General features: G+C 51.2%; 1 protein-coding gene across 1 annotated transcript in view; it reads left to right on the top strand.

Moving 5' to 3' along the window:
- LOC103172311 overlaps positions 1–18,010 on the top strand; it is a 32,503-nt gene extending 14,493 nt beyond the window's left edge. Inside the window, exons 2-3 of the mRNA XM_042346174.1 lie at positions 14,369–14,713; positions 17,626–18,010. Coding sequence (XP_042202108.1) covers positions 14,369–14,713; positions 17,626–17,978 — 698 coding nt within the window. The 3' untranslated portion in view covers positions 17,979–18,010. The remainder of the gene's footprint in view (positions 1–14,368; positions 14,714–17,625) is intronic.
- Positions 18,011–20,849: the final 2,839 nt, after the last annotated feature.

Here is a 20,849-nt window from a genome sequence, read left to right as displayed (position 1 = left end):
CGTCAACAGCCCTTTGGGGTAGTGAGTTCCATACATTCACTGCCCTTTGAGTGAAGAAGTTCTTCTTCAACTCAGTGCGAAAGGGTTGGCCTCTGATTTTAAGGTTGTGACCCCTGGTTTTAGTTTCTCCAACCGGGGGACGCAATCTCCCACTATCTGCTCTATCATGCCTTTGATGATCTTATAGGTTTCTATAACATCCCTCTAATTCTTCTATATTCTAGAGAATATAGCCCCAAATTGGTCAGCCTCTCCTCGTAACTCATCCCCTCCATCCCTGGCACTAACCCAGTAAATCTACGCTGCACCCCCTCCAAGGCAAGTACATCCTTCCTTAAATGGGGAGACCAAAACTGCACACAGTATTCCAGGTGTGGTCTCACCAGGGCCCTATACAGTGGCAGCAAGACTTCCCTACTCTTATACTCTAATCCTTTCATAATGAACGCTAACATACCGTTCGCCTTCCTAATCGCTGCCGCACCTGCAGACTAACTTTCTGTGATTGTGTACAAGGACACCCAAGTCCCTCTGGACGCTGACACATTCCAATCTCTCCCCTTCTAAACAATAACCCGCTCTACTGTTTTTGCTCCGGAGGTGGATGACTTCTCACTTCCCTACATTATACTTCATGTCCCACCTACCTGCCCAATCACCTAACCTATCTATGTCGCGCTGCATTTTTTTTAATGTCGTCCTCTGTGTTGGCACTTCCTCTTAGTTTTGTGTCATCCGCAAATTTAGATATATTAACTTTGATGTCCTCATCAAGATCGTTGATATAGATGGTAAATAGCTGAGGCCCAAGGACTGATCCTTGTGGCACTCCAGTAGTCACATCCCGCCAATCTGAAAAGGACCCGTTTATCCCTACTCTTTGTTTCCCACCCGTTAACCATTCCCCAATCCACGTTAATATGTTCCCCCCAATTCCATGGGCCCTTATCTTTTGGACTAACCTTTTATGCGGCACCTTATCGAATGCCTTCTGGAAGTCCAAATAGACCACAACAATGATTCACCCTTATCGAGTTTACTGGAAATATCCTCAAAAAACTCTGAGATTTGTCAAACGTGACCTCCCTTTTGTAAAGCCATGTTGACTTGGCCTAATTATATTGTGCCCTAAATACCACACTACCACATCCTTAATCAATGTGGAGTCCTGTAGCTCAGTGGTTAGAGCACTCGCTTTGCGAGCGAGAGACCTGAGTTCAATCCCCGGGGGGTCAGGGCCAAACCTCGGGCAAGTTTCCTTACTCCACACAGAGCCTAATAATAATCCTCCAAAACCAAAAACAATAATAAATTGGTCATTTTCAATCTACGACTGTTTGTGGGACATTGCTGTGCGCAATTGGCTGCCGCGTTCGCCCACAAATATACAGTCAATTCACTTTACAGTGTGTTCTGTGAAGCGCTATGGGATGTCCTCCCGACGTGAAAAGCGCTATATCAAATGCAAGGATTATTATTATTAATGATTCTAACATTTTTCCTATCACTGATGTGAGACTAATTGCCTTATAGTTCCCCATCTTTTCCTTTCCACCTTTTTTAAATAGTGGTGTGACATTTGCGATCTTCCAATCCATGGGGACTGTTCCAGAATCCAAGGAATTTTGGAAGATCAGACACAAGGCCTCCACTATCTCATAAGCTCCTCTTTTAAAACCCTGGAATCCGGACCAGGGATTTGTCACATTTTAGTGCTAACAGTTTCCCAACACCAATTCTCTACTAATGAAAATTTCCCTAAGTTGCTCCCTGTCCTTATCCCTTTGGTGCATCTGTATTGCTGACAGACTGGTTGTGTCTTCTCGGGTGAAGACAGATGCAAAGTACCCATTAGGGACTCTGCCGTGTCCTTATCCCCCATTACAACTTCTCCCGTCTCTGACTGTAGTGGACCTACATTTACTCTCACAGCCTATTCCTCTTAATGTATTTATAAAAACTTTTACAATCAGACTTAGTGTTCATCGCTCGCTCACCCTCATACTCCTTTTTCTCGCTCTTAATGAGTTTTTTAGTTTTATTTTGCTGGTTTCTAAAACTCTCCCAATCTTCAGATTTGCTGCTTTTCTTGGCAGTTTTATAAGCCTTTTCTTTTAATTTGATGCTTTCCCTACTGCTCAGGTTAGCCACGGATCAATTGCTTTCCCTGTGGTGCTCTTATTCCGCAAAGGGAATATGCGACCGCTGAGAATTATGCACTACATCCTTAAATATTTGCCACTGTTGGTCTACATTTTTACCTCTTAATCTGATTCTCCAGTCTATTTTACCTAAATCTTTCCTCATACCTACAAAATTAGCCCTATTTAAATTCAGAATACTTGCCTCGGATTTAACTATATCCCTCTCTAACTTAATGCAGAATTCAATCATATTGTGATCACTCTGCCCTCGAGGACTCTTAATACCTACACTGCCAACTCGCCGTTTCGTTACACAAAACAAGGTCTAGGATGGCCTGTCCCAGTTGGTTCCTCGGCTGCTCCAGAAAGTTATCTCTCATACACTCAATGAACTCTTCTTCTGACCTACTTTTGCCGATTTGGTTTTTCCAATCTATGTGGAGATTGAAATCACCCACTATTATCGCTGTACCTTTCCTGCACACTCCACTGATTTCCTGATTGATACCTGTGATGGCTGTTTGGGGTCCATAAACCACTCCCATTAATATTTTCTGCACTTTATTATTTTTTATTTCCACCCATATTGTCTCTACCTCCTGGTCATCGGATTTCAGATCCTTCCTCTCCACTGCTTTTATTTCATCCCTAATTAACAGGGCTCTCCCCCCCCCCCCCCCCCACCTTGTTTCCCACAGTGCCTGTCTTTCCTGTAAACTGAGAACCCTGGAATATTTAACTCCTACCCTCGATCTCCTTGAAACGACGTTTCAGTGATGGACACTCGATCGTACCCATATGTGTGTATCTGTGCCTTTAGTTCATCAGTTTTATTTTGAATGCTTCGTGCATTCAGCTATAACATGTTTAATTTCCTACCATTTCCTCTACTCTCTGATTCCTTATCTGCTTTGCCAAAGCTTCTTACCCCTCGTTAACATATTCCTATTATCTGCTGCTATTCTGCACTGTCATCTTTACTGTTTCTAATGCTAACTTATGGTTTCTCTTACCTATATATTCCCCCCTTTACCAGTTTAAATTCCTACTTATTTCCCTGTTAATTCATTTAGCTCGGACATTTGTCCCAGCCCGATTTAAATGCAGCCTCTTCTCTGAAAGAGCTCTCTTTTCCCCCAATACTCGTGCCAATGGCTCATAAAAAGAACCCCTGAGTTCCGCACCACTCTTTCAGCCACGCGTTGCAGTCCTTAATTTGTTTGTTCCTGTACCAGTTGTCATACGGTACAGGCAGTAGTCCCGATATTACCGCCTTCGATGATCTCGCCTTCAATTTGGACCCCAGCTCTTCGAATTCCCTTCTCAAGTCATCTTGGTCGACTCTACTGATGTCATTGGTACTGATGTGAAGTACCACCAACGGATCCTTACCCTCGTATTTTAAGTTATCCTCTCGCCCTGCCGAGACCTCCTTCACCCCGGCCCCAGGGAGGCAGCGAAGCCTTTGGTTGGGGTTGCAGATGATGGCGTCTGTCTGTCTAACAGACTCGTCACCAATGACGACAACTATCCGCTCGTTTGCCCCAGTGTTAGAGATAGTTTTTCCTGCCCCCTCACCGGCTTCCTTGTCGATACAAGTTCCAAGGATCTCATACGTGTTGTTCCAGGTTAATGCCGGATTTACTACCACTCTTTCCGTTGTCCCCCCGACCTCCTGACTGTCCATTGACCTATCCTGACCATAATCAATGTTGAGCGTATATTCCCTCAGGGGAGTGACTGGCTCCAGGATGTCGCTATCCAGGAAGCACTCACTGTCTCTGATACTCCGCAGTGTCTGCACCTCGGACTCCAGCTCCGCCACTCTGACACTCTGAGCCACTCCGCCACTCTGAGCTGGAGCTGCCTCAGTTGCAGACATCTTCTGCAGATGTGGTCGCCCGGGGTCAGACTGCCCTCCGTCAGCTCCCACATGGCACACTCCTCACATAACACCTGCCGGGCCATTGTCACCTCTTCCAACTTGAGTTAGTTAGTTAACTTAAGTTAAATAATTTTTAATTTAATCAAGTTGATCCAATTAAGTTGATCAAGTTAAGTTAAATCAATCAAGGTAAGTTAATCAAGTTAATTCCGTGGTGTGTGATGTGTTGATAGTTGTTACTGTTAGTCTGTAGTTAGTGTTGATATTGACGTTGCTCTGATGTCACTTTTAATTTTCTCACTGTTTTTTATCCGCTGACACTGCCTGCTCTCCTCGCCCCGCCCCTCGCCCCGCCCCTCACCCTGCCCCACCCTTCGCCCTGCCCCACCTCTCGCCCCTCGCCCTGCCCCTCGGCCCTCACCCCTCGGCCCTCGCTCTCCTGCCGCTGACTGGCTAACTATATTCTATTTGATTATCTTCTGTATTGTGGACCTGACATTTATCATAAGCCTCCCTTTTCTGGTTTTAATCCAAATTTCCTTATTCATCCAGGGAGGTTTGGATGCCCTCCTTTCCCACTTGTGGGAATGTATTTGTTCTGTCCCCAAACTATCTCCTCATTGAAGGCTTCCCATTGCTCATTTTACCTGCCAATCTTTCTTTCCAGTCCACCTTGGTTGGCCCCTCTTTAACTCATTGATATTTGCACTCTTCCAGTTGACTACCTTTACCTTTGATTGCTCCTTGTCCCTGGCCATAAATACTCTAAACCTAATGATGTTGTGATCACTGTTTTCCAGATCCTCTCCTCCTAAAACCTGCGCCACTTCATTCCCCAAAACTAGACACAGCACTTCTTCCTTCCTCGTTGGACTGGAAACATACTGATCTGAAAGTTATCCAGCACACATTTCAGGAATCCTTGCCCTTTACCCTGTTATTTTGCCAGTCTATGTGAGAATAATTGAAGTCTCCCATTATCACTACTCTATTGGTTTTGCAGATTTGCTCATCTATCTCCTTCCCACTATTTGGAGGTCTGTAGTACACACCTAACAGTAACAGCTCCTTTTCTGCTCCTTAACTCTAACCAAATAGATTTTTGTGCCCTGTAGTACATTGTCCCTTTCTAGGGCCATAACCGTGTTTTTAATCGCCTTAGCGGAGGTGAGTTGAGGAAACATGTCTTCACTCGGAGGGTAGTGAATTTGTGGCATTCTCTTCCCCAGAGGAGTGGATACTCAGTCCTTGAACATATTCAAGACTGAGGTTGATAAATTTCTGAAGGATAGAGGGATTTAAGGGATATGGCGGGTAAATGGAATTAGGTTAGAGGATCAGCCATGATCTTATTAAATGGCGGGGCAGGCTCGAGGGGCTGAATGGCCTACTCCTGCTCCTACGTCTTATGGTCTTATGGAACCGGAAGCTCTGCTTTCTGCACCATATCTCCAGCCATGAATTCATGCATTTGATCTACTGTTTTGATAACAACAACAACTTGGATTTATATAGCGCCCTCACACCCAACAGCGTCTCAGAGCACGTCACAGTAACGGGGCCGAGCCAGGGGGAGGGGGAGGAGCCAGAGGGAGGCGGAGCCATGGCAGGGGAGGAGCCAGGGGAGGGGAGGAGCCAGGGAGGGGGAGGAACTGGGGGAGGGGGAGGGACAGGAGTCAGGGGGAGGAGTCAAGAGGAGGGGGAGGAGCCATGGCAGGGGAGGAGCCAGGGGAGGGGAGGGGCCAGGGAGGGGGAGGAGCTAGGTGAGGGGGAGGAGCCCGGAGAGGGGGAGGGGCAGGTGCCAGGGGGAGGAGCCAGGGGGAGGGGCAGGTGTCAGGGGGAGGGGCCAGGGGAGGGCCAGGGGGAGGGGGAGGAGCCAGGGTTAGTGGGGAAGGTGACCAAAGGTCGAAAAGAAGGGTCTTCAGCTGAGACCTGAGAATGGGAAGAGAGGGGATGAGGGGAAGGGAGTGAGGGAGGGAGTTCCAGAGCCTCGGGACGCAGTGGCTGAAGGCACAGCCACCGATGGGGGAGCGGAGGCCTCGGGGGACGAGGAGGAGGTCAGACCTGAGGAACAAAGGCAATGGGTACTGTTGTGAGGAGAGAGGAGGTCAGAGAGGTCGGAGGGGCAGAGGAGTGGAGGGATTTGAAGACAAGAGTGAGGATCTTGAAGTGGATCCTCTCCGGGACAGGAGCCGGTGCAGTCTGACCAGGACTGGGGGGAGTGGGGAGAGGGGTTTGGGGGTGGGGGGTGGAGGGCCAGGACAGGGGGGATCGGGGAGTGGGCTTTGGGTGTGGGGGGGAGGGCCAGGACTGGGGGGATCAGGCAGTGGGGTTTGGGTGTGGGGGGTAGGGCCAGGACTGGGGGGATCGGGCAGTGGGGTTTGGGTGTTGGGGGGAGGGCCAGGACTGGGGGATCGGGTGGGGGGGTGGGGGAGGGCCAGGACTGGGGGATCGGGGAGTGGGGTTTGGGTGTGGGGGGAGGGCCAGGACTGGGGGATCGGGGAGAGGGGTTTGGGTGTGGGGGGAGGGCCAGGACTGGGGGGATCAGGGAGAGGGGTTTGGGTGTGGGGGGAGGGCCAGGACTGGGGGGATCGGGGAGAGGGGTTTGGGTGTGGGGGGAGGGCCAGGACTGGGGGATCAGGGAGAGGGGTTTGGGTGTGGGGGGAGGGCCAGGACTGGCGGGATCGGGGAGTGGGGTTGGGTGTGGGGGGAGGGCCAGGACTGGGGGATCGGGGAGTGGGGTTTGGGTGTGGGGGAGAGGGCCAGGACTGGGGGGATCGGGGAGTGGGGTGTGGGTGTGGGGGGAGGGCCAGGACTGGGGGGATCGGGGAGAGGGGTTTGGGTGTGGGGGGGAGGGCCAGGACTGGGGGGATCGGGGAGGGGTTTGGGTGTGGGGGGAGGGCCAGGACTGGGGGATCGGGGAGAGGGGTTTGGTGCGGGCGGCAGAGGTTTGAATGATCAGGATTTGATGGATGGCAGTGGAGGGGAGGCCGGTGAGGAGGGCGTTAGAGTAGTGCAGCCGAGAGGTGACAAAGGCCTGGACCAGGGTTTCAGTGGCTTTTGGGGAGAGGTATTGGCGGAGACGGGCGATGTGTCGGATGTGGAAGAAGGCGGTGCTGGTGAGGGACCGGATGTGGGGGAGGAAGGATAACTGGGGGTCGAACCTGATGCCTGGGTTGCGTATGGTTGCGTATGGGTTCGGAGAGTTTTAGGGGGAGGTCGGGCAGGTGGAGGAGGTGAGAACCGTGAGATTTCAGACGTTGACGAGAGCCAAAGAGTATGGCTTCCGTCTTGTCAACGTTCAGCTGAAGGAAGTTTGCGCTCATCCAACCCCTGAGGTCTGACAGGCAGAACATTGGGGACTGGGGGGGGCGCAAAGTGAGGTGGAAAAATAGATTTGAGTGTCATCCGCGTACATGTGGAAATGTACCCCATGTCTGCGGATGACATCCCCAAGAGGGAGCATGTAGGTCAGAAAGAGGAGGGGGCCAAGGATGGATCCTTGGGGTACCCGCAGGTGACCGTGTGAGAGCGGGAGAAGCTATTTGTGCAGATGTACTGCTGGTGGTTTGTGAGACAGGACTCGAACCGGGCGAGTGCGGTCCCACTGAGGTGGATAACGAAGGAAAGGTGGTGGAGGAGGATGGAGTGATCGACTGTGTCAAACATGACAGAGAGGTCCAGGAGGACAAGGAGGCAGAGGGAGCCCCGGTCACAGATAGAGAGGATGTCATTTTGACTTTCACGAGCGCAGTCTCTGTACTGTCCGGTGGGCGGAAACCGGACTGGAGGGGTTCGAAGAGGGAGTGGGAGGAGAGGTGTGCGCGGAGTTGGTTGGCAACAACGCGATCTAGAACTTTTGCGAGGAAGGGCAGGTTAGATATATGGCGATAGTGGCCGGGGTTTGAGGGATCTCGGGAGGGTTTTTGAGGAGGGGGGTGATGACAGCAGTTTTGAGGGGTCAGGGACTGATCCAGAGGAGAGGGACTGGTTGATGACGTCAGCCAGTAGTGGGCAGAGGAGGGGGAGCTGTGTGACCAGCAAGTTGGTGGGGAAGGGGTCGAGGCAGCAGGTGGTGGGTTTCATTGAAGTGGTGGTTGGTGAGAAAGAGGAGGGAGAGATGGGGAGGAATGAGTGAAGGATGAGGGTTGTTGTATCGGGGGGAACGGGTGGGATTGGAGACAGTGGTTGTACCAGGGGGATCGGGAGGGTTTGGAGATGGTGGTTGTACCAGGGGGATCGGGTGGGTTTGGAGATGGTTGTTGTACCAGGGGGATCGGGTGGGTTTGGAGATGGTTGTTGTACCAGGGGGATCGGGAGGGTTTGGAGATGGTTGTTGTACCAGGGGGATCGGGAGGGTTTGGAGATGGTTGTTGTACCAGGGGGATCGGGGGTTTGGAGATGGTTGTTGTACCAGGGGGATCGGGTGGGTTTGGAGATGGTTGTACCAGGGGGATCGGGTGGGTTTGGAGATGGTTGTTGTACCAGGGGGATCGGGTGGGTTTGGAGATGGTGGTGGTACCGGGGGATCGGGAGGGGTTGGAGATGGTTGTGGTACCGGGGGATCGGGAGGGGTTGGAGATGGTTGTGGTACCGGGGGATCGGGAGGGTTTGGAGATGGTTGTACCAGGGGGATCGGGTGGGTTTGGAGATGGTTGTTGTACCAGGGGGATCGGGTGGGTTTGGAGATGGTGGTTGTACCAGGGGGATCGGGTGGGTTTGGAGATGGTCCTGGATTTTAGGGGGAAGAGGGAGTTGAAGGTGGATGAGGGATGATCAGGGAGCAACTGGACGGCTGCTTTAGGATCTCTGTGCGTGGAAGGCCAGAGGGATAGGATGTTTGATGATGAGAGGGCGTTTGTGAGGGTCTCAGGGGGTAGCCTTTTCCACGGGTGGTAGATAATGGTTGAGGGCTTGGTGGAGGAGAGAGGGATGTGAGAGGAGAATGAGATGAGGAAGTGATCCGAAATGGCCTTGTCCACTGTGCTAAGGTCGGAAATGTCAAGGCCGTGGGTAATGACGAGGTCGAGGGCATGACCAAGGTTGTGGGTGGGTGAGTTTATGCGAAGGATGAGGTTTAAGGAGAGGAGGACAGTGAAATCGGCAGAAGTGGTGTAAGGGGAGTTTAGGTGGAGATTGAAATCGCCCATTATGAGCAGGCGCTTGGAGCAGAGGGACAGGGAAGAGAGGAGAGTAGAGATGTAGAGAGGAAGGAGCCGGGGGGCTTAGGGGCGGGTAGACGAGGAGGATTTTCAATGGGAGAGAGGGATGGAAGAGGGTGAGGTTCTTGAAGGAGGGGAAGCAGCCAGAGGAGTAGGGAGTGAGGCCAAGGGAGGCTTTGGAGATGAGGTCTACCCCGCCACCATGTTGATTTGGCCGGGGGGTGTGGTGAAGGTGTAGCCTGGAGGGGAGGCTTCAACTCGGGGGAAGGGGACATTGGGGGAGAGCCATGTTTCGATGAACCCAAGAATGTCGAGGTGATCATCCAGGATGAGGTCATGGGTGGTGAGGGCTTTGTTAGAGAGGGAACGGACATTTTGAAAGGAAATGCGGGTGGGTTTGCTGGTGGTGAGGAAAGGGAGGAGAGAGTGATGCGGAGAGGATTTGGGGGCGTACAGGGAGATGGCTGTAGAGAGTGGTGTGAATGGAGAGTTGTGGAGGTCTACGTATGATGGAGGGGGAAGTTGTGTTTGCCTTAAGGAGGCGGTTTGAGCGGAGGGAGTGAGTAATGGGACACGTGGGGTGGCTGCTCTGGGACAGCCAGTGCCGGGAGCCACGAAGAGCCCGGTGGAGGATGCCGAGGCTGGAGCAGAGGGCAGCGGTGATGGGGTCGTGGAGAGAGAGAAGGCGGGGAGGGCGGTGGGAGAGAAGGTCAGAGGGGAGTAGCGGATAGAGGGGGGTGGGAGGAGAGACATTGAGGGGTGGGAGGAGAGACATTTAGAGTGGAGGGGGAGGCTCGGGCGGGGAGCACACAGAGACCGGGAGCGAGCAATAAGTGGGTTGGCATCAGCCCTCAGGCTGTGTGGTGATGGCTGGGATGGCAGTGACCGGGGCTGCCAGGCCATTTTTTAGTTATGACGTCATGCCAAAATCACTTTTGTAGATGTGCGACACCCCTCACCTCGTGGGGTTTTAATACCCGCTGCTAGGCCTCAGCTCCACTCCTCCTCCTTGACTCCGCTCCCGAACTCACTTGCACGAGGCTCTGGGAGTAATCCAGAGATCACCACCTTTGAGGTCCTACTCTTTAGCTTTTTCCCTAACTTCTGATACTCTCCCTGTAGGATCTCAGGCCATTTTTGCCCCTACATCATGGATGCCAACATGGACCCCGACTTCTGGATGTTCCCCTTCCCCCTATAGAAGGTTTCACACCTGTTCTGTGATGTCTAATGGTGAAGATTTGATCATCTGTTGCTCATTATTAAATCCAAGATGTTATCTCCCTTTGTTGGCTCTATACAAACTGAGTCATAAAACAGCCTTCCCTTAACTCGAGAAACCCCTTCCCTGTTTCACCAGCAGACACATGGCTATCCCAGTCAATCTCCGGTAAGTTTAAAATCTCCAACTACTGTGGTTGGTCCCTTGCTGGTCACCTTCCTTATCTCATGCCACAGTTCCAGATCGAGGCCGTCACCCAGGCTTGGGAGTCTATAGCAATCTCTTCACCCCTCTTATTTCCCTTTTCACTTCTCCTCTGTACTTCCTACATTCTATTTGACTATCCTGTGTGTTTTGGACCTGACATTTGTCATAAGCCTCTTTTTTCTGTTTCATTTTAATCCCAATTTCCTTAGTCATCCAGGGAGGTTTGACTGTCCTACCTTTCCCCTTTGTGAGAATGTATTTGCTCTGTCCCCGAACTATCTCCTCCTGAAAGGCTTCCCATTGTTCGTTTGCTGTATTACCTGCCAATTTTTTTTCCAGTCTATCTTGGCCAGGTCCCTTTTTAACTCACTGATGTTAGCCCGCTTCCAATTGAGAGTCTTTACCTTTACCTTTGATTGATTGTGGTCCTTTTCCATAACTATTCTAAACCTAATGATGTTGTGATCACTGTTGTCCAGATGCTCTCCTGCTGAAACCTGCTCCACTTGCCCCACTTCATTTCCCAGAACTAAATCCAGCACTGCTTCCTTCCTCGTTGGGCTGGAAACATACTGATCCAGAAAGTTCTCTTGCACATATTTCAGGAATTCCTCCCCTTCCTTGCCCTTTACACGCTGTGTTTCCCAGTCTATGTGAGGATAATTGAAGTCCCCCATTATCACTACTCTATTGGATTTGCATCTCTCCGAAATCTACTGCAGATTTTGCTCATCTATCTCCTTCCCACTATTTAGAGGTCTATAGTAAATACCTAACAGTAACAGCTCCTTTTCTGCTCCATAACTCTAACCAAATAGATTCAGTTTTTGGACCCACTAACACATCGTCCTGTTCCAGTACTGTGACTGCGTCCCTAATGAATATTGCCATCCCTCCTGCCTTTTTCCCTTCCCTATCCCTCCTGAATAGGATGTAGCCAGGAATATTCAGCTCCCATTCCTGTCCTTGCTTGAGCCAAGTCTCCGTAATTGCCACTACATCATAACCCCATGTGGCTCCTTGAGTCGCAGCTCACCAATATTATTCGTCACTCTCTGTGCATTTACACACAGGTACTCCAATATCGGCTTAATCCACTTTACATCTCTCCCCCATCTCTTTCCACTGTTTGCTGGACTATTCCTTATTTCATTTCTGTTTGTCTCTCCTCATCCAATATGTAACTCGTTTCCCCTCCCTGATGCTACAACAACAAGATTCCATTTATAGAGCGCCTTTCACGTTGGGAAGACGTCCCAAGGCGCTGTACAGTTGGGTCAGGACCCGAGCATTGGGGGGAAATGGTCAGGGTGAATGGCCTTGTAGGTGAGGATGAGGATCTTGAATTCGACATTCATTCTGATCCCCATCCCCCCTCAAAATCAGTTTAAATGCTTTCCAACAGCATTTGTTATCCTTGTTGCAATGACATTGGTCCCAACCCTGCTCAGGTGAAACCCATCCCTCGTGCACATGCCCCATCTGCCCCAGAACTTGACCCAGTGGCTTAGAAAGCTGAAGCCCTCCTTCCTGCACCATTTCTCCAGCCAGGCATTCATGTGTTTGATCCTCCCAGTTTGGTGTTCACTTGTATAAGGCTGGACTACGGGAACTCTCTCCTCGCCGGCCTTCCCGCCACCTCCCTCCACAAGCTGCAGGTCATTCAGAACTCTGCAGCTCGTGTACTGTCCCGCACCAGGCTTCGGGACCACATCACTCCCACCCTCGCTCGCCTCCACTGGCTCCCCATCACCCAGAGGATTGATTTCAAGATCCTCATCCTCACCTACAAGGCCATTCACGGCCTTGCTCCCTCCTACCTCTCCGACCTACTATCCCCCTACCTACCTGCCCGTACCCTCCGTTCCTCTGGCTCCGGTCTGCTCCACGTCCCCCGCCCCAACCGCCCTACCATCGGTGGTCGGGCCTTCAGCCTCTCAGCCCCCAGGCTCTGGAACTCCATCCCCAGTGCCTTCGCCGCTTCCTCCCTTTCCTCCTTCAAGGCCGGTCTCAAGACCTTTCTCTTTGACCGAGCCTTCAGCTCCCCTCTCGACTCTCTTCCCCCTCCTCTCTCCCTCCCTTCCCTCCCTCACCCTGACCATTTCCCCCTCCTCGCTCCCTCCCTTCCCTCCCCTCACCCTGACCATTTCCCCCTGCTCGGGTCATGACCCAACTGTGCAGCTCCTTGGGACGTCCTCCTGACGTGAAAGGCGCTTTATAAATGGAATCTTGTTGTTGTTGTTGTTGTATAAGGCATTGGGAGTAATCCCGAGATCACCACCGTTGAGGTCCTGCTCTTTAGCTTCTTCCCAAGCTTCTGATATTCTCCCTGTGGGGTCTCAGCCCTTTTATCACCTACATCATAGATCCCGACGTGGACCACAACTTCCGGATTTTCTCTCCCCCCCTGTAGGATATTTTGCACCTGTTCCGTGACGTCCTGCACCCCGACCCCATGGAGGCAGCATACCAGGCGCGAGCCCGGCCTTTATGGCAAATACGCCTGTCTGTCCCTTTAACTGTTTGTATCCCCGATAACAGCAGCGTTGGTGTTTCTCCCCTTGTCCCCCTGAACATCGGTTACCTTTGGACTCTTCTCTCAGAGGTGTCCTCACCGGTATCCAGTACTGAGAACCAGTGTGTGAGTGCCACACTCTTAGGGCATTTCTGCCTGTTCTTTTTTTGCTCCACATCGGATGGTCACCCACTCACCCTTCTTCTGAGCCCTTTGTGGCTGTGGGGTGACCACCTCCTACTCCCTGTGGCTGTGGGGTGACCACCCCCTGAACTCTCTGTGGCTGTGGGGGACCACCTCCTGAAAAGTTCGATCCATAAATTCTTTGTTCTCCCATTTCCTGTGTAGTGACTGTAGTCCCTCCTCAGGCTCAGTGACCCTGAGCTCCAGCTCAAGCTGCCGGGGGTACTTCCTACACACACACGTGTTTGTCCAGAACACATGAACCATCCTGCAGTTCCCACATGGCACACAGTGTACATGGAATGGGTCTCAGCTGCCCTGCCAGGTTTTCAGACATGTTTTGTCTCAACAGTTTTGGGGTAAGTAGGTAAAAACAAGTAATTTCACACCTTTTATTCGCTTGCTCACACTCCGTATATACTAAACGCCCACTCAACACCTACCGCCACAGGGCTGTGACCTTTTGTGCAGGCTCTTGGGGGATTTGTTTCTCTTTTACAAGTTCTCACCTGCACCTAATTCCCACTCTCACCTAATTCCCAAACAGAATTCTCACTCTGTTGCTCTTCACTCCATTGCCTCAGTTGATATAGAAATGATATAGAAAAGCACTCTGAGACGCTGTCCGGCGTGGAGGACGCTATATAAATCCAAGTTGTTGTTGTTGTTGATGTATTCTATATCAAACGCAAGGATTATTATTATTATAATTTAGTATATGTAACCTCACGGTGATACGAGCTGGACAAGCAGCAGGAAGTGTCGGCAGTGCCAGTCGGCAGTGCTCACATTGGTTAAAGTCCAAGGCTTGGGTCTCTATACCTACCCCAAACTCCCCGGGATTAGATAAAGCTTTGGTCTGTCCCATTGAGGAGAATCTTCACGTTGGATTATACAATCAAATGTATTATATAATTGTTATAATTTAATATAATGTTAGTGACGATATTTAGTTTAGTCACTGATTTGAAACAAACTAATTGCCTGTGATCAGTGTAGGACTGTTCCCTCCAGGCTGGACTGTAACTGACGGAGATTTGTCCCTTAAAGGTGCGGCTGATCCTCTCCTCATTCAGTCCCCGACCCTGGAACGTGTCACAGAGGGACACCCGGCCCGGTTACAGTGCTCCATGAAGAACGCCAACGTGAGCCGCACCGATGTACACTGGTACCGACAACTCCCGGGACGGCATAAGGAGTGGATTTTAACACATGATACAAATGGAAGGAAAACAGATCACGAAGATGTTAATCAGCGTCTCCAGCCGTCCAGAGTCACCTCCAATAACACCTACATTCTGATACTCAGACGAGTGACAGTCAGTGACGCTGCCGTCTATCACTGCTGTGTGTGGGGAGATGTCTGTGGGAACGGGACCCGACTCAAAGTAACCAGTGAGTAAACTTATACTGTGTCCAGATTTTACTGTCAGATTTCAGCTCCTCAAATGTCCTCAGGAGCTTTTTTTTGAGGCTGTCACCCAGGCTTGGGAGTCTATAGCAGACCCCAGTAATAGCTTACCTCGTTACCATCTTTTAATTCTACCCAAAGTGATTCTGTGTCTGCCCTTTCCTTTTGTATATCCTCACTCACTAGTGTCTCATTAATGGAGTTTATATGTCGTGCCACACCACCTCCTCTTCTCCTGATACGGTCCCTACTGAACAGTTTATAACTTTGCAGGTGTGTATCCCATTGATTGGAGTCATTCCACCATATCTCTGTGTTGCTAATGATGTCCAATCTGTCACCTCCTACAAGGCCTTCCAGATCACGCATCTTGCTTGTCAGACTTCTTGTATTAATGCAAGTACAGCTCCATTGTCTTATGCCTTTCCCAATTACTTTATAAGCATTTTTTGTTTCTTCTACTCCAACCTTTGGAGTTAGACCCGTTATATTTGGGTTTATGTTTTCACTTGTAAGCTTTAAGGTTTTCCCTAATTGGTTGGGTGCTGTCTTACACTACCCCAACCACCCCTGAGCCCAGTTTAAACACTTGCTAATAACTTTTGTGAGAGAAGTAGATAATTATTTGGGGGAGACAGGTGTGCAGGGCTCTGGGGAGAGCGCGGGGGAGAATTGAATAGGTCTTTTCAAAGAGCCAACACAGACACAATGGGCCGAATGGCCTCCTTCTGTGCTGCATAATTCTATGGTTCTATGATAACCAAACTATCTATCCTGCCTGCCAACACCTCTACACCCCTTTTGTTCCTGGTGCCTGTTATCAAGCCAGGCACCAGGAACCGTGCCCAAACCTGCTCAATCCTGAACCAGTCAGACCTCCAGGGAAGGGCAAAGCTTTGGAGTGAAGTTTGCCTCAAGGTAAGACCTCTGGTAAATAACCAATGTGATTGGCATCTGATTGTACTGGTTCTGAAGCAGACGGGTCTGCAGTCCCCCAGAGCACTGTTACAACATTATATAATATTATACAGGAATCCTGTCGTTCCACAGACGTCCTATAGCTACAACACCACCAGCAAAATCACACTTGAATAGCGCCTTTCATGTCAGGAGGACGTCCCAAGGGGCTGGACAGACAGAGTTTCAGACCCGAGCTGGGAGTCAGGGTGTGGGAGGATGGAGGGAAGGGGGGGAATCTGGGTGATCGAAAGCACATTCGAAGAGAAGGCTCTTGAGTTGGGTCTTGAAGGTGTCGAGGGAGGGGGTAAGGCGGAGGGACAGCGAGATAGAGTTCCAGAGGGTGGGGGCAGAGTGGTAGAAGGTGCACACCTCAATATTGGGGTGAGCCAGGCGGGGGACGTGAAGCAAGCCAGAGCCCGCTGAGTGGAGGGGGTGAACAGGTGGTCAGGAGTTAGCAGGTGGCCGAGGTAGTGGGGAACAAGATCATGGAGGGCTTTGAAGGTTAGGAACAGGATCTTGAACTTTATCCTATAATTTAATAATAATAATAATCCTTGCATTTGATATAGTCACGTATTCCAGACGTCTCAAAGCATTTCACAGAATAATAATAATCCTTGCATTTGATATAGCGCTTTTCACGTCTGGAGGACGTCCCAAAGCGCTTCACAGAACACACTGTAAAGTGAATTGACTGTATATCTGTGGGCGAACGCGGCAGCCAATTGCGCACAGCAATGTCCCACAAACAGTCGTAGATTGAAAATGACCAATTTTTGGTTTTGGAGGGATTATTATTAGGCTCTGTGTGGAGTAAGGAAACTTGCCCAAGGTTTGGCCCTGACCCCCCGGGAATAGAACTCAGGTCTCTCACTTGCAAAGCGAGTGCTCTAACCACTGAGCTGCAGGACTCCACGTACAGAATACACTGTAAAGTGAATTGACTGTACATTTGTGGGTGAAACGCGGCAGCCAATTGCGCACAGCAGTGTCTCACAAACAGTCGTGGATCGCAAAAGAACAATTTATTATTGTTTTGGAGGGATTACTATCAGGTGTGTGGAGTAAGGACACTTGCCCAAGGTTTCGCCCTGACCTGCCGGGAATTGAACCCAGGTGTCTCGCTTGCAAGGTGAGTGCTCTAACCATTGAGTACAGGACTCCATCTTCTGTGTGATGGGAAGCCAGTGGAGTCGGGCGAGGATGGGGTGATTGTGTCGCAGATCCTTGTGCGGGAGAGGACGTGGACTGTAGGGTTCTGGATGGTCTGGATGATGTAGCTACGCAGGAGGCCGGCAGCTCAGTGGTTAGAGCACTTGCCTCGCAAGCGAGAGACCTGGGTTTGATTCCCAGCCGGGCGAAGACTTGGGAAATTTAAGGTACTCCACACGCCTGATAATAATCCCTCAAGAAAAATTAAATAAATTGGTCACTTCAATCTATGACTGTTTGTGGGACACTGCTTTGCGCAATTAGCTGCCTTGTTTGCCCACAAATATACCATCAATTAACTTTACAGTCTATTCTGTGAAGGATTTTGAGACGTCTAGAAGATGTGAAAAGCGCTATATCAAATGCGAGGATTATTATTATAATTTAGTATATGTAACCTCACGGTGATACGAGCTGGACAAGCAGCAGGAAGTGTCGGCAGTGCCAGTCGGCAGTGCTCACATTGGTTAAAGTCCAAGGCTTGGGTCTCTATACCTACCCCAAACTCCCCGGGATTAGATAAAAGCTTTGGTCTGTCCCATTGAGGAGAATCTTCACGTTGGATTATACAATTAAATGTATTATATAATTGTTATAATTTAATGTAATGTTAGTGACAATATTTAGTTTAGTCACTGATTTGAAACAAACTAATTGCCTGTGATCAGTGTAGGACTGTTCCCTCCAGGCTGGACTGTAACTGACGGAGATTTGTCCCTTAAAGGTGTGGCTGCTCCTCTCCTCATTCAGTCCCCGACCCTGGAACGTGTCACAGAGGGACACCCGGCCCGGTTACAGTGCTCCATGAAGAACGCAGACGTGAGCCACAGTGATGTACACTGGTACCGACAACTCCCGGGACAGCAGAGGGAGTGGATTTTAACACATGATACAAATGGAAGGAAAACAGATCACGAAGTTGTTAATCAGCGTCTCCAGCCGTCCAGAGTCACCTCCAATAACACCTACATTCTGATACTCAGACGAGTGACAGTCAGTGACGCTGCCGTCTATCAATGCTGTGTGGAGGGAGATGTCTGTGGGAACGGGACCCGACTGAACATAACCAGTGAGTAAACTTATACTGTGTCAGGTTTTACTGTCAGATTTCAGCTCCTCAAATGTCCTCAGGAGCTTTGTGTAGGTACACACACTAAACTCTCACTGTGTGTAGGTACACACCTTAAACTCTCACTGTGTGTAGGTACACACCCTAAACTCTCACTGTGTGTAGGTACACACCTTAAACTCTCACTGTGTGTAGGTACACACCCTAAACTCTCACTGTGTGTAGGTACACACACTAAACTCTCACTGTGTGTAGGTACACACCCTAAACTCACACTGTGTGTAGGTACACACACTAAACTCACTGTGTGTAGGTACACACCCTAAACTCACACTGTGTGTAGGTACACACCCTAAACTCACACTGTGTGTAGGTACACACCCTAAACTCTCACTGTGTGTAGGTACACACCCTAAACTCACACTGTGTGTAGGTACACACCCTAAACTCACACTGTGTGTAGGTACACACCCTAAACTCTCACTGTGTGTAGGTACACACCTTAAACTCACACTGTGTGTAGGTACACACCCTAACCTCACACTGTGTGTAGGTACACACCCTAAACAACAAAAAGACAACAAGATTCCATTTATAGAGCGTCTTTCACGTCGGGAGGACGTCCCAAGGCGATGTACAGTTGGGTCAGGACCCGAGCATTGGAGGGAAATGGTCAGGGTGAGGGGAGGGAAGGGAGGGAGCGAGGAGGGGGAATGGTCAGGGTAAGGGGAGGGAAGGGAGGGAACGAGGAGGGGGTAGAGAGTCGAGAGGGGAGCTGAAGGGTGAAGGTCAAAGAGAAAGGTCTTGAGACCGGCCTTGAAGGAGGAAAGGGAGGAAGCGGCGAAGGCACTGGGGATGGAGTTCCAGAGCCTTGGGGCTGAGATGCTGAAGGCCACCGATGGTCGGGCGGTAGGGGCGGGGGACGTGGAGCAGACTGGAGCCAGAGGAACGGAGGTTACGGGCAGCTACGTGGGGGATAGTGGGTCGGAGAGGTAGGAGGGAGCGAGGCCGGGAATGGCCTTGTAGGTGAGGATGAGGATCTTGAATTGGATCCTCTGGGGGATGGGGAGCCAGTGGAGGTGAGCGAGGGCGAGGGTTGGAGTGATGTGGTCGCGAAGCCTGGTGCGGGACAGTACACGAGCTTCAGAGTTCTAAACATAACACGGGGTCAACCTATGTTTGATATCAGGAGTGACTGGAAGGGATTTACAATGAGTTTGTTCATTGCACCAAAACATGGGAGAGATTCAGAGTAATGTATTGAGTTCCTATCGTCTGGGAAATGTAACGGGATCCACACTAAAGCAGCCGTCCAGGACTGGGAACAAATACCCAGTGGCTCAGTTATTATCATTATCATTGCTGCCTTTGATACAGTGTTGATATCATTAAATGTCTCAAAAAGCTTCAGTAATGTGTAATGAACTGGATTTGTACGTCAACACATCAGTGGATTTGACACAATGGGGTCCCAGCGACAGCCATGACGTGAAGATGAATGTGATGTGGGGGACTGTGGGCCTTGACACCAGGAGACTCTTCCCTCTCTTCACCAGTGACGCAGCAGCTTTCATTTCCCCCTGAACAGCCAGAGCCTGGACTGGGATTACGTCTCTTCCAAAGGACGAGGCCCAGAGTGGGGAGGGCGAGGCCCAGAGTGGGGAGGGCGAGGCCCAGAGTGGGGAGGGCGAGGCCCAGAGTGGGGAGGGCGAGGCCCAGAGTGGGAGGGCGAGGCCCAGAGTGGGAGGGCGAGGCCCAGAGTGGGGAGGGCGAGGCCCAGAGTGGGGAGGGCGAGGCCCAGAGTGGGGAGGGCGAGGCCCAGAGTGGGGAGGGCGAGGCCCAGAGTGGGAGGGCGAGGCCCAGAGTGGGGAGGGCGAGGCCCAGAGTGGGGAGGGCGAGGCCCAGAATGAGGAGGGAGAGGCCCAGAGTGAGGAGGGAGAGGCCCAGAGTGAGGAGGGAGAGGCCCAGAGTGGGCGAGAGGTCCAAGTGAGGGAGAGGGGCCAGAGTGGAGGGCGAGGCCCATAGTGAGGTGGGCGAGGCCAGAGTGCGGAGGGAGACGCCCGTACTGAGGAAGGAGAGGCCCAGAGTGGGGAGGGAGAGGCCCAGAGTGAGGAGGGCGAGGCCCAGAGTGAGGAGGGAGAGGCCCAGAGTGGGGAGGGCGAGGCCCAGAGTGGGCAGGGCGAGGCCCATAGTGAGGAAGGAGAGGCCCAGAGTGGGAGGAAGAGGCCCAGAGTGGGAGGGCGAGGCCCAGATGGGCAGGGCGAGGCCCATAGTGAGGAAGGAGAGGCCAGAGTGGGGAGGAAGAGGCCCAGAGTGAGGAGGAAGAGGCCACTACAAGGCGAACCATAATCCAATCCCAAACCAACTGTAACTCAACCCAACATCACCCTCAGCTCGGGGGCCAAACCTGGACTGTCGAGCACTTTGTAATGTTCGCCCGATGTGAAAGGCCTCAATGTGTATTGTATCAATAGCCCAAACCCCGACTGTATCCTGAGACCCCGACTGTATCCTGAGACCCCGACTGTAACCTGAGACCCCGACTGTATCCTGAGACCCCGACTGTAGCCTGAGACCCCGACTGTAGCCTAATACCTCGACTGTAGCCTGAGACTTCGACTGTATCCTGAGACCTTGACTGTATCCTGAGACCCCGACTGTATCGTGAGACCCCGACTGTATCCTGAGACCCCGACTGTAACCTGAGACCCGACTGTAACCTGAAACCCCGACTATAACCTGAGACCCCGACTGTATCCTGAGACCCCGACTGTATCCTGAGACCCCGACTGTATCCTGAGACCCCGACTGTATCCTAAGACCCCGACTGTATCCTGAGACCCCGACTGTATCCTGAGACCCCGACTGTAACCTGAGAC

The sequence above is a fragment of the Callorhinchus milii genome, unplaced genomic scaffold, assembly GCF_018977255.1.
Source record: "Callorhinchus milii isolate IMCB2004 unplaced genomic scaffold, IMCB_Cmil_1.0 Scaffold370, whole genome shotgun sequence".
Taxonomy (NCBI): domain Eukaryota; kingdom Metazoa; phylum Chordata; class Chondrichthyes; order Chimaeriformes; family Callorhinchidae; genus Callorhinchus; species Callorhinchus milii.
The sequence above is the reverse complement of the archived record's forward strand: the minus strand, read 5'-3'. Positions and strand labels throughout refer to the sequence as shown.